The 14,903-nt window shown below is 38.1% G+C and overlaps 1 protein-coding gene across 3 annotated transcripts in view; it reads left to right on the top strand.

The window, feature by feature from the left end:
* nbeal1 (neurobeachin-like 1) overlaps positions 1-14,903 on the top strand; it is a 95,692-nt gene that overhangs the window by 2,762 nt on the left and 78,027 nt on the right. For all 3 annotated transcript variants that reach the window (XM_052130257.1, XM_052130256.1, XM_052130259.1), the window contains exon 3: positions 13,684-13,775. In XM_052130257.1, the coding sequence (XP_051986217.1) occupies positions 13,684-13,775 (92 nt within the window). The remainder of the gene's footprint in view (positions 1-13,683; positions 13,776-14,903) is intronic.

Raw genomic sequence — 14,903 nt, 5'->3', positions numbered from 1 at the left:
GGAGGGTTTTTGAGCAAGAACAGTCTAACACAGAGGAATATTAATAAAAAAAAACTACCTGCATGTATTTTTGCTGATAACCGAAAGGCACCAATTAATCAGTAAAACCGATATATTGTTGTACCTTTTAATAGAGATTCAATAAGATCAGGTGGCTGTGAATGTCCAGTTCTCTTCATTGATGAAGGGATTGTGGATACTAGAGGTAGACCGATGTATCGATTTTACCTATTAATCTGTGCTGGTAGTTGCTTTTTGTAACTATCAGTTATATTCCGACTAGTTTATTTTTTAATTCTCATTTTTTTTTTATGCCTCAACAAAAAACCTCATTAGGTAAAATTATATATACATGTTATCAGTCTTTTCCACACCTTAATTATGGTATCGGCAAAATCTACTATCTTTCGACCTCTAGTGGATCCCGCCACCCCTCAACGGTGACCGCACATAATCAGGTTTAAGTTGAGATAATCAATCCTAGATAGCTCGACATAATTTAGTACATTCAGTTAAGGATGTATCTTGTTTAACCTTTTCTTTTGACCCCAGAAAGACATGATTAACAGAAAATAAAAGTCTACATAATAAAGACCTCATGATATTATAAACAGTTTTGCTGCATTTAAGGCCATGCTAATTTACTCCTAAAAGTTGACAATTTTCTATGTTTGAGCAACATGTTTGTTTTGAAATGAGAATTTAACAGTTGGATTGCCTCTTTTTGTGAATTCTAGTCTGTGAGTCCAATGACCTTGGTTCAGGTCAACATGCAGGGTATTTAAAGTGACAGTTCACCCAAAAATAAAAATTCATAATTTTCTCACCCTCATGTCGCTCCAAACATGTATGAACACAAAAGAAGATATTTGGAAGAATGTATCTGTGTTTTTTTGTCCATACAATGAAAGTCAATGGGATCCAATGTTGTTTTGACTTTGAATGGACAAAAAGAGTTCTATATACTTCTTTTGTGTTCCACTGAGGAAAGAAAGACATACAGGTTTGGATCAAGATGAGGGTGCGTAAATGATGATGGAAGTTTCATTTGTGGGTGAACTATTCCTTTAAACTTGTGACTAAAGTTTGAATAGTGGTGAACAGTGGACAATAGAGAATGGTGTTTTGTGTTGTGGTTAGTAGGCTAATCGATAGCATAGATGCTCTTGCAGCATCAACAGGTTTGTTGAAATCACCCACTTGTCCTTGACATCATTTCCATCATAAGCTGATAGTCACAAGTTCAGTGTGGTTTTGTTTGAACTGAAGGCCCTGCTGTCAGTTTGACCTTTGCTTTTGTTTATAGTTTCTGCTCTCATACATTAACCAGCCTGTGATCATCATAGTACAGCGTTAGGTGACATTTTTACTTAAACGTGCTAATGTAGGCTAATGAGAACACTCATATCCCTCAGCCCATGTTTAATAGGTGCATTATGATCATTGCCCTTAAAAATGGGCAATATAATGTAGCTACAACTATACCTTACCTTAATATTTCTGGCTTTTGTTGATATCCAGTAGTATCTCGATATGTATATGCTCTGAAATACATGTGATTATTTTCATTTTAAACAAAGAGCCATTTTAGTCAGTAGATTCAAAATGTTTGATGCATTAACCAGTTTGGTCAAAAACCAGTTGAATCAGTTTTTAATTTATTGATTAAACCAGACAATTTGAACGGATTCATGTAAATTAATCAAACTTACCAACTCTGTCAAACGTTTTTTTTGCTACTTCAGTTTAAGAAAATAATCGCTAGATTTGCGGAGGATTGCGAAACTGATCTTATCTAATCATACGGTCTGTAAGAATGTTTGGTTTATCTATAATAATGCATTAAGAATGTATTATTTATCGGGGTGATGTCTGTAAAAGACCATTTGCATTTCTCCTCTGTGATAAAACGCATGCATTTGGATGCAGTGGACCTTTGTTAGATTTGACTCCAAATTTTATTTCACACGAATGAAATCGAGGCTGTGAGGGATAGACATACAGTCTGTTTAATGGTTTACTTGTTATTTTAGTGTATTTCTATGCAGTTGCTAGGATGTTGGGGTGGTTGCTATGTAACTGCCTAATTGCCCAAGTGAAAAGTTGCTTCAAATGGCTCATTTGGACCCTCATTGTTCTTCCAATGTAATTCTGTAGGATGTTTTCACCCACTTTATTGTTCACCAGTCTGAAATAGTAAGTTTGATTGCTTTAAAAAATAATAGAACACCTCTGTAAGCCACATGATTTGTGGTATCATTCATGTCTATAACCAACATGGTACGGGATGAGTACTATGCGCATCAAAGTAAATGAAAATGCTGAAATTTTCGTTATGACCCCCATTAAAACAATTAGCATTTGAAAAGGGGCTGGAGTCCCAATGCTCAGTGTTGGCGGTCACGTGGGTATTTGTGATGGAAAACATCTGCCATAGGGTTGCATCTTTGCTGTCTAATAGGGCTACAACTAAAGATGATTTTGATAATCGGCTAATCTAACGATTATTAGAATGATTATTCTACTATCTGGGCGATTATTGCAATGATTAATCATTAGTCCTTAACAGACTATTCAGCTTGTGCCTGACTTCAAAGGTTGCAATAAATGTGCTTGCTAACAATAAAAATACCTCTAAATGACATTTAATGAATCAAAGGAAAAAATACTTAACCGTACAGATCTCCACCCATGGTTCGTAAGCATTGGCACCGCGGTTCACCTCAAATTTAATGACTCATCTAGAGCACCGAATAGACACGCACAGTTACAACCTGACCGTGTTTCACATGGGTCAACTTGATGACATACCTGTTCTGCAAGCGTTGTTTGTAGTTGAAAATGGCAAATGGGCAAAACGAGCCGCTGATAGAGAAGCCCCTTGCATTATTCAGGTCTCCTGTTTGGAAACTTTTTCCTTTTTGCAGTCAATTACAACAAATATGGTCAAAGAACGTCAAGGGAGCCTAGGTAGCTCGGCGAGTATTGACGCTGACTACCAAACCTGGAGTTGGGAGTTCGAATCCAGGGCGTGCTGAGTGACTCCAGCCAGGACTCCTAAGCAACCAAATTGGCCCTGTTGTTAGGGATGGTAGAGTCACATTGGGTAACCTCCTCGTGGTCACTAAAATGTGTGGTTCTCGCTCTCGGTGGGGCGTGTGGCGAGTTATGTGTGGATGCCACGGAGAATAGTGTGGGCCTCCACACGCGCTATGTCTCCGCGGTAACACGCTAAACAAGCCACATGATAAGATGCACGGATTGACGGTCTCAGACGTGGAGGCAACTAAGATTCATCCTCCACCTCCCAGATTGAGGCAAGTCACTATGCCACCATGAGGACTTGGAGGACATTGACAAATGGGCATTCCAAATTGGGTAGAAAAAGTTTACAATACAGGCACTACGCTCGACGTGAGTGCTGTATACTAGTAATACATCGACGTATGATCATTTACACCGAAATCACCTGGGAAAGATGAGCCGAAACTACACACACCCCCTTTAATTATTAAGCAGTGACTCGGTGCTAATTCGGACAAGCATTAAACAATAACTGAAGCTATTGGGGTGTTTATTGCCAACGATATGTTTCCCTACTCCACTGACGAAGATGCGTGATTTCCACATATGATTAAAACACTCAAGCTGTGTCACAACATTCCTCGTATCCATTTTCAGTATAACAAAGTTCCTTCTATAGTAATGTACTGCTTCCGAATATTGAAAATACAGTTTGTGCTGCAGAATTTGAAATGCATTTTATGTCGATACATGTTCCATAATAGTGCAGGTATTTCGTTAAAATGTTGATTTAGTAATTAAATTTTTTTTTTGTTAAAGACCCAAACAAATATATTCATAGCAAATTATTATAATAATATTGTAGTAACCATGACTGCTGTCACCATGGTTTTCTTTGCAGATATCATGATTTTTATACAAATAACCATGGTTTACAAAAGTAATACTGTAGTTTCCATATAGTAAACATGATTATGTTTTGCGGAGCCTTGCGGAGACTGAGATGCTGCTACCGCAGATAATAATAAAAAACGCTGCATGCAGTATGCGCCAGTTTAGTGTAAATAAAGCGTTCAGCGCACGTAAGCAATTATTGCCGATTTGCTTCACAGTAAAAAATGCACAGTGACACAAACTCCATAGGCGACATTGTTTCTAATGATGTCTGGTAAGGACTTGCCTCACAACAGGCCTAAAAGCCCTCAGTCCAGCCTCTCTCAGCCTATTGCGGACAGTCTGATCACTGATGGAGGGGTTGTGCATTCCTGGTATTACTTGGCAGTTGTTGTTGCCATCCTGTACCTGTCCCGCAGGTGTGATTTTCAGATGTACCGATCCTGTGCAGGTGTTGTTACACGTGGTCTGCCACTGCGAGGACGATCAGCTGTCCTTCCTGTCACCCTGTAGCGCTGTCTTGGGTGTCTCACAGTACGGACATTGCAATTTATTGCCCTGGCCACATCTGCAGTCCTCATGCCTCCATGCAGCATGACTAAGGCACGTTCACGTTGATGAGCAGAGACCCTGGGCATCTTTCTTTTGGTGTTTTTCAGAGTCAGTAGAAAGGTCTCTTTAGTGTCCTAAGTTTTTATAACTGTGACCTTAATTGCCTTCTGTCTGTAAGCTGTTAGTGTCTTAACAACTGTTCCACAGGTGCTTGTTCATTTGTTGTTTATGGTTCATTGAACAAGCATGGAAAACATTGTTTAAACTCTTTACAATAACAAATCTGTGAAGTTTGAAGTTATTTGGGTTTTAACAAAATTATCTTTAAAATGCAGTGTCCTGAAAAGGGGACGTTTCTTTTTTTTTGCTGAGTTTATATTATGATTGAATAAGTCGTGAGCAAAAAGTATGCATGCTCGAGGGACGCATCAGCCAGCTGCATTTTCAATCTCTCTGCCTTCGATCGGGACACTTCACACAAATCATAGTATAGGCGCTGACTGCACAGTAAAATTCCAGTTTTGGAGTTTGTAGTTATTTACATAACCTGCTTCATTATTATTTGAACTTTAATAAAGCTATAACGCAGTAAATACTGTAGAACTGCATTAAAGATGTGACGCCGGAGTGTTTCCTTTTAAGATGCTCAAGTTTTGCTTAAGCGGAGCAGCATCTCTGGCTCTGCTTATTCCACAACGATAGTGCTTCTGTATTGACTTATTTTGTATTAAACAAAACCTAAACCTAACCATCAGTGGAGTAAAAATTAAATTTTAGAGTGAAAAATGCAACCTCCAAACTGATTATGTTGAACGCGATTACTTCCTGGTTTCAATGCGAGATCTGAACCGGGGTCTCCCACTCTGCTGACGCAATAGATATCTATACGTAGATACCATATTAGCAGCTGTTTCTATGGATAGTGATAAGTCGGCGCGTCTGCCATATTGGATGTGTCAAGAGCTGTCCGTCAACACATGAATGTAAATTGACAGATACGGTCTGCAAAAGTCTATTGTCTTTTTCCAGCCAACTTTCAGATCATCTGCTTTTCCATAAACATTGGACAATATTTTAGATGATATAAAAAATCCTCACTTAAACTTTACTAAAACAGTTTTTTTTTTCCTATAGCTAACCCAGTCAGTCAATTCATTACATGATGAATTCTTTCCACACAAAAGCAGTTTATGCAGCGGTCTGAGGCTTCTTCTCCATTCATTTACATTCAAACAGCTCTCCTGGTTGACGTTCCAAGATGGTGCCATGGTTGATGTTACAGAACCAGCCGAATGTGGCATCTACGTATGTATATCTATGAGTAATGCAGCACGCTTATGGTTGCGTCACAGGGGAACTTAAACACACCTGAGCCAATGTGAAAATTTCTGATAGGACATGCCATTTGTCTGTGAGTCAGCATAATGTGGCCGATCCTTGGGTTCCGGAACTTTCGGAAACAACATGCCGACTTCCCGTGTCAACATGTTGGAACTAGGCATGGATGTTGAAAGGGCTCTCTTTTCATATGGTCTTTTTACTTGAGCAGTTTAATAGAAGCTTGGCCATGTGTTTCCTGATTACGGTAGTGGCTCCATACACACACACACACCCATACACACACACCCATACACACACACCCATACACACACACACACACACACACACACACACACACACACACACACACACACACACACCCCTCTGAGATAATGAGACTGTGGAGAGTTCACTGTACACACTTTCATCATTTCAGTGTGACAGCGGCAGTTGTTTTGTGAATGGGATGGAGTTATTTGTGAGGTAGCAAGGGCGTAGCAGCCTCGGGGGACGTGGGGGTAACAACCCCCTCACTCTTTAAAAAGGTGATTTTTGTCCCCCGCATTTTTCCTAGGTAAACCAATACAGAGTCCAAATGGTGGATCTGTATACAGTATTCTTTGTTTTTTGTTACTTTGGGTTGATTGAGCGACCACCCAGCCAATCACACTTGAGTTTCATGAGCTGAAACAAACCTTACGTAATAGACCGCCTGTCAGACAGTCTAATCAACAGGGCTCCGTTCATTTCTACAAAGTTTCTTTTCAACAATGCTCATTTATAGGGCTGGGACAACGCGTCTCGATGACGTCGACGCAAAAAATACGTCGACGCAAAATATGTGTGTCGATTCATCGGATCTCAACTTTCAAATTTGGTCATTCAAAGAAAATTAAACCATAAATAGGCCTACTATTTTGTGGCTCTTTAATGTGTCGTGACAGATTGCCTCAGTTAAAGCTGCGCGTGAACCGATCATCTTTTCCTTGGTTAATTTATAGCATCAAATAGGCTAAACATGAATGTAGCCTACATCAGAAGGACTGTCGTTTTATCCGCGGAAAGATGTCAGTACAGTAGCCTACAATCCATTATTCAAATTCAAATCCACCGATGTGAATCTTCTCTCTCCTGACTACTTTGTCGGACAAAAATGGCTTATTATGATTGATTGATCAGATCGCCAGTCAATCAAACTCCCGGCAATTTTTCTTTACATTTTATACACCCCCACCTCCGATGAAACCGGTATTACCGGTGTTGTCACAAGTCGATTAATCGAATCGAAATCGAATCGGACTGGGAAAAAAATGAATTGTTAGATTAATCGATGCATCGAAAAAATAAATCGCTAGATTAATCGTTTAAAAAATAATCGTTTATACCAGCCCTACTCATTTATCTAGCTGTGGATGCCAGAATAAATACAGTATAAATAAATGTAAAATAACTTTACCGAACAACCTGTGAATTTTACAGTTTTAAGCTGTTGTAATTTACATAACCACGATGGTACTTTAAAAAAAACATTATCTGTCAAATTAACAGTAAATAAAAGTCAAACTTGATATTTATCTTATAATACTGTACAAATCTACTTTTTACTTTCTAATGTATTGTTAATCACCATAGTAATTACAAAAGGACATGATGACATGAAGTTCACCAATAGTGGCTCTTCCAGGAGCAATGACCAATAATGTCTCTACAATAATAATGTAGAGACAGTGCTCAGTGTCACTCACACAAATACTAAACACCATCAGGGTAACATGTGAAATAAAAATTAACTAAACTAAATTAAATATAAAACAGAGCATCCCAATGTATGTAACTGATATTAAAAATAAGAAGAAACATAACTATTCCCATAAAATGTAATGAAATATGATTGGTCATGCAGGGACTTGTGGGAACACCCGAATATTGTTGTTTTTTTTTTTTTTTACTGTAATTTTAACAATAATTTACTGTAAAAAGTCAATGTGCTCTCTTGATAAACAATGTAATTTTTACCATTAATTAGAGGAATATCGTACTTTTATGTCTAAAATGTTTTATTCATTTATCATTTATTCATATCATTTGATTGTAAAACTACTGTATTGTCTTAAATGTATAAACAAATTACTGTATATTTTACAGTTAATATTCGTTAATCATTTGTCGTTTTATTTATGTAGCATTTTTACAGACTTTTTTTACAGTGTTTAAATCCCACAATGCACAAGCTCAGAATAGCATGCACAATTGTCATTATTGAAATGTATTCAATTATTTTTTCAGGATTAGCTTGTGCTCCGTCTTTTAGTGTCATATGTGAGATAAAGTGTCAAATAAAGCAATTGTTCCTCAAGATGCCCTTTATTTAATTTTGCAATTTGCAATACTTGAATCTTTAAAATACTACAAATATTAAAAGTAAATAAAATGTGTATATATTAATATAATTCTATAATATATTAATGCTGCACTGTAAGAGCCACCTACTGACAGCTGTGTCCCCCCCCACTTTTAAAATGACTGCTACGCCCCTGGTGGTAACCTTTGACCTATTTAAGACTTGTGATGATCAGGGCTTGTCCCCTTGTGAGGGCTTTAGAATGCTATTTATACACACAGACATGCATGCAATTCTCATTAAAATGGTACGGTTAAAAGGAATTGTTCACGCAAAAATTGAAGTATAAGGAATATTCTAAGTTCAATACAAGTTAAGCTCAGACGACAGCATTTGTGGCATAATGTTGATTACCACAAATATTCATTTTGACTTGTCCTTACTTTTCATTAAAAAGAGTAAAAATCAAGGTTACAGTGAGGCACTTACAATGAAAGTGAATGGGGCCAATTTTTTGAGGGTTTAAAGGTAGAAATGTGAAGTTTATAATTTTATAAAAACACTTACATTAATCCCTATGTTAAACCTCGTGAATTATTTGAGCTATAAAGTTGTTTAAATGGTCATGTTTACATTTCAGGGTTTTAGGGTTTGGTGACAATACATTGTCATGGCAACAAAGTTGTAAAATTGGATATAACTTTACACAGAAAAGGTTAGTACGTGATTTTATCACACTAAAATCATGTTAACATGCATATTGTTTTTCTCTTTTGGCTATACTTTTAAAAAAGTGAGTATTTTAACGTTCAAAAATTGGCCCCATTCACTTCCATTGTAAGTGTCTCACTTGCTTTTGTTAAAGATAAGGAGAGACCAGACAAAATACATTTTTGTGGCAATCAATATTATGCCACAAATGCTGTCGATGGAGCTTAACTAATATTGAACCTTGAATATTCCTTTAAGGACAGAGGAATATTAAAATATTGCATGAGACATTGCATGAGACATTGCATGAGACATTGCATGAGACAAGTATTGCAAGATAGTGGCTCATGTGGTGAAGCAGAAGTAAAGTTACTGAAAATGTGTTATAGTGAGAAAGAGAGATTTGAATCATGTTGTAACTAGGCAGGGCTGTGCTATCTCACCCACAAAAAACCTCTCTCCTCTCCATGGTAACAGTCCCGATCCGAACCTCACAGGAAGTCGAGATCCTGTTGTGCAGGATTATAACAATCTTTGAATATTGCAACCACACATAATATAGCTATAAGACAAAACAGAAGAAATTCGAAGACTGTCTATTTGTAAATCATGTAAAGCAAATTTCGACTCTTTCCATAGTTTGTGTAAACAGATAAAAAATGCTTATACAGAAATGCATGTGCAATGATAGTCTAGCAGGCTAATGGTAGCAGGGTTTAAACTGGTGGTAATTGTCAAATCTAGAGCTAAAGTTTTATTTAACCCTGAAAATTCCCTTAAAGAGAGGACGCTAGCGCAATTATAGGGAACAGGAGAGAGAAAATACTGCATGCTAGAAGTCAAATTATTATATGATGTTAAATAAACCATGTGACCAGAGTCATGTGATGAAAGTGAGCTCAGTGTAGTGGCTCTGGGTCACATGCCCTGCATTAGTGAGTGTAAAAAGTAAATGGTTTCTTGTGGGATGCCCACACTGTTTTCTGTAGCCAAGCGGTTCTGAGTACAGAGTGCAATAGATCCAGACCAGGAGCATTTCCACTTGAACATGGCCTGGCCCAGATTTATCACCATGGTTAGCTAACTGTACTCCGGACAAAAAACTGTTCTGGTGGAACAACTCTAATCGTTACTTTCGTTTGCTTGCCCAGTCAGTCCATTACAATCTTGATTTCACAGCATCACACATGTGGAGGCTCATGCTATTCTCCGTGATCCACTATCAACTTACCACGTGCCCCATTGAGAGAGAGAACCACTTAATCGTGACCATGAGGAGGTTACCCCATGTGACTCTACCCTCCCTAGCAACCGGCCAATTTGGTTGTTGTTTCGGAGACCTGGCTGGATTCAAACTCGCGACTCCAGGGGTGGTAGTCAGCGTGAATACTCGCTGAGCTACGCAGGCCCCCTCGATATGTTTTTTTTTTTTAATGGCCGATAATGAAAAAAGTCAGAAAATCAGCCGATTTATCGCCTCTGTGATGTATCGGTTGACTACTAGAAATGATCACTCAGAATGAGACTGTATGTATGACCCTCTACGGATATTTTGAAGAAAGAATCGCCATTGGCTAGTAAATTTAATATTTTTAGTCGCCAGACTTTTGATGACATGTAAGCGTAATGCAACTGAAACCTAGATATTCCTGTTAAGCCAATCGAGAAGGGGCGTCTTCATTTATCTATAGTATTCATACATACGACTTCTAAAAATATTGGGATGGATTTTACATTTTATTTTATATTTCACTTTTCATTACTTAAATCACAATTTAGCTCTTTTTTTTTTTTTTCAAAATGTACAAATTCCACATTCTATCAGTTCATATTTCATAAAATTGGATTTATAATTATGATTAGGGATGCACCGAGACTTTAATCGGACTTGACTCGAGCCTTACGGACTTGTAATTTCTTTCCCGAGTCCGGTCGAGTCCATGGCACTTGTGATGCAATGAAAAACAAACAAATAAACAAACAAATAACGTTACATAGGGTAATCATATGTTCTCATTTTCAGACCTGAAAAAGTGTCCCTCCGGGATTTCAAAATTGCCTCTAAAGCCCCAAACATACTTCACGCAAATACTCGAATGCAGACACACCTTACTACACAAACTCGATTACACGCAGCGTTGCATAATGAAATGTGTCCGCACTCAATTCATAACTCAACGCAAGTATGCGCTGCATTCTCTGCGTTGCTGTAAGGGGGCGCTAGAATGGATTTTCTGTTTACAGTCAACAACTATCATGGCGGAGCAACAATTTGAGGAGAGTCTTGTCAAACAAGTTAGATTCGATTTTACAATCATATTTACGACCCTTCGTCCCCTCCATTCGATTAAAATAGCGGAGATGCCGCAACTAGCTATGGATATCCAGTCATTTTGGACATGTTGGGATGGCTTTTTGACTTCATAAAACACTGGACCACAGAGTCAAATTCTGATTCTGAAAATCTCTATAGCCCCCTCGTGGTCTGATGTTTGTAATCGCAAGAGCGCCTGTAAAGTATTTGCAACAGGACTACACGCAGGCCATTTATTCTGGCTGAGAACAGCAGTGCGCACTCTTTCAATGTACTTTTTTAGCTCCCACGCCCTTGCTGTATGTGTGTGGGAAAGCGATCGCCATTAGCCAGATGTGCTCTGCTGCTCTCATCCAGAAATATCAATAACGTAAGTACACTTTAAAAAAGTACGTTCCCCAAATCTGCAAATTAGTTGTGAAGGTTAAAATAAGCTTAAAATTTTTATGTTGAGTTTATGGTTACAATCTTAATCAGATTCAGATTCGTTCAACTCGGACTCTGCCTGTTATGGACTCTGCCCCTTTTGGACTCTGACTCGATTGTTTAAAGACTCAGGCTTGACTCGGACTAAACTAAAGTGGACTACTTGACAGTAATGAACACGTCGGACCGATACCCAATCCGTCTAAAAATTTCAGTAACGACGCCTACTATATATCCATATATGTAACAATTATTTAATAATTATATTATAAATATATACATTTAAATGTGTTAACAAACCCCTGCATAGATGCTGCATGAGCATATTTGTTAAAATCTTTTATATTTACAGTGTTTTCTGAAGTTAAAATATAATTAATCATGATGTATGATTGTGCCTTTTTAAATATGTATGTATTTACACATTTATTACACTTACTACATTTAGTTAAATGTTTTTATATGCACTAAATATAAAATTGAGTTTACATTGATTGGGATAACAAGTTTTAAAATGGTACTGTCTCTTTAAGAGAACCAGCAGCTCTGTGAGCAAATGCTTCTGGTTGCATGAGAACATCGTACATTTATTAATGAGAGAGAAGTTGCTGTAATTTTATTAGAATTAATGTTTCGCTCACCAGTTGACTGTAAATAATAGAAAAGAGAAATTAAATGAAAATGGTGTGCCTGGATCTTGTCTTTGGACACAAAATACACTGTAAGAGACAAAAGTTGTACAGATATGTGTTGTACAAATTCTCAAGATTTTGTACCAATCAGATTGCACTGTGGGCGGGGTTATCCAGCACGACACAACAGAAATAGAGACCAAAAATGTTTTGTAGCTTATTACCGTTGGTAATGACTATTAAAAAACATTATTGCTTGTGACGAGAACAGGTAAAAGTTTTCTTGTTAGAAGGCTGACTGGGCGGGTCATGTTTCTGATCACCCAGTTGCCATCATTGTAAAAATGGATGATCATTTGTTGGGGTAAATGGGAATTTACAACATGTTGTTTTTGAGCTTTTGGACTGCACGTTTTGAGTTTGAAAGTTACAGTGTATTTTAATTGTGTAGGACTTGTGTGTAGAAGCATGAACAAACTCAAAAGCTGCAATACAACATGACACAACAGACTACTAAACATTATTGTTTGCCACTTTAGAAAACAGCCTCCATCATTAATTGGGAACTTGAGTGAAAAATACTGAATGGCCAAATCAACCATCACCCAGCTGGAGAGGGCATCAGGGCTAGGCAGTTCCCATTCTGCGGTGATGACTGTAAATAAACTGGGTGTGCCACCTCTAGCCAGATCCAGACCTCAGTAGACATCCATGTCTGCTCTGGATGCCGCATGAATGGGGCTTTTCTTTTACACACACATAAACACGCCCATTTACTGCGTATTTACTTGAAAACATAAATAAAACACCTTTCGGTGTGGTATTTTTCTTATCTATTAATGGTTAGCATATTATGAATTGTTTTGGCATGGGCACGCGTCTGTTCTGATGATATCATAGAGAGGAATTTTTGAGCATGATTTCCTGTTCTGGAGTCATTGCTTGCTGGTAACACTGCTTAAACATTGACCACACAAATGGCCACTTTCAGTCGGGATAAACTCCAGCTACAGCAATTAGAGTTTTTCATGTTTCTCTAAGACTTACTGTCTTCATAAACGCACACATTCATAACCAAGACACACTCCTCACTCATCAGATTGGCTCTGGTTATTGATGAATGTTTAGTTCTGGAATGTTGCTGGAATTCTTTCCATAATAATCTGTGTGAAAGGGATTGTGTTTGAGCGTTTCCAAGCAGATTTATTTTCTGGTCAATGTACCATCTTATCAGGAATGTTGGAATGTCTATCACTTTGTCTGTTCATTTTGGAATGTGATCAGGCAGGTTTGTTGGTCGTCAGGTGCCTCGTGCAGCACTCGAGATTATCCACCCTCTCACCTGAAACATCTGGACACACCTTAGATAACTAACTCTGAGGCACACCTAGCAATAAATCATATCTCCATTAATGATTCTCTCCATGATTAATACTTTCCTTTCTATCTTTTTTTTTTTAAACCCATAGAAGGACCCAGACTACCTGAAACTCTGGTTGGAGGTCTTCATCGGTTCCTATGAGAGATGTCTTGATGTGGATTTTGAGAAACCACCCACCAGGTAGACCTGCCATGGCTTTACTGTAAACCAGCTGTGATCATTAATCAGTTTAACCCTCTGACTAGATGGGTTTTCATCCAGATATTTTTATGTGAATTTTGGGAAATTATGGGAATTTTAAGTGCTGGATGGAAACACAAAAATGGCAATAAAATGTCCAAAATGCGCTTAAAAACGTTTACGATCATTTTTGTTTTATTCGGCAAGAAGACCTGCACATAAACTACAGTGGAAACACATGTACTGAATAAATTCCTTGATTAACATCAAAAGCCACCTTACTTTGTCCCAATCAAGCCAAGCGACTAATTAATAGACTCATAACTGGACTAACCAGTGGACTGAAATCAATTCAGTGAAATTCAGCGGATGTGCCTTTAAGAGCATGCGCTACTGCAGATCGGGGGCGGATTCCAATTGCAAGTGATCCTCCCTATGCCCTATTCATTTTGAAGTGCAGACTTCATGAATGTACCCTTTGCTAAGAGTCTTATGGAAGGGCTCTACAAGAAAAGATTCATTTTCTCACTTTTGTTTTCAACGAGCTTTCGAGCGGCATCCCCTCCTATGGGAGTGAGTTTCAAGGAAGCAAAAAATGCCGTTTTGAATTTTCCCCAGACACCGAAGTGTCTTTTCCTCATAAAAAGTCCACTCTATTTATTGTGATTATAAGTTCATCAAAAGAATAATACTTGATTGTTACTGCATTTCTGACATTGCATACCACTGGTGTAGACAGATTTATTAGTTATAATGGGAGCGGGCGCGTCTCTTTCAGTGATATACATTTAATTCGTCTTTTGTAGAATATTGACATAAAACATGAAGGAGCTGTCAGGTTCAGCCAAAGCCTATTTGGTTTTGTTGAAACTAATAAGCCATTAGACTAATCACTTACAGAGAAATACAATTATGCTACCACAATACTGCAGCTCCCTATACGCATATTACGCAGTCTGAGTAGGGCACCAACTCCCTAGGGGGGCACTATCATACCCTAGGGGGAACCAGAAACTCCACCAGCTGCCTTTACTCGCATGTTATACGTTATTCAAGAACCCTGTAGCATTTATGGAATACAGTTGATCGCCTCACGCTCGCAATTTGTCATCGCGCCTTCGCACCGTG

This window comes from Xyrauchen texanus, chromosome 7, assembly GCF_025860055.1.
Source record: "Xyrauchen texanus isolate HMW12.3.18 chromosome 7, RBS_HiC_50CHRs, whole genome shotgun sequence".
Lineage (NCBI taxonomy): Eukaryota > Metazoa > Chordata > Actinopteri > Cypriniformes > Catostomidae > Xyrauchen > Xyrauchen texanus.
The sequence above is the reverse complement of the archived record's forward strand: the minus strand, read 5'-3'. Positions and strand labels throughout refer to the sequence as shown.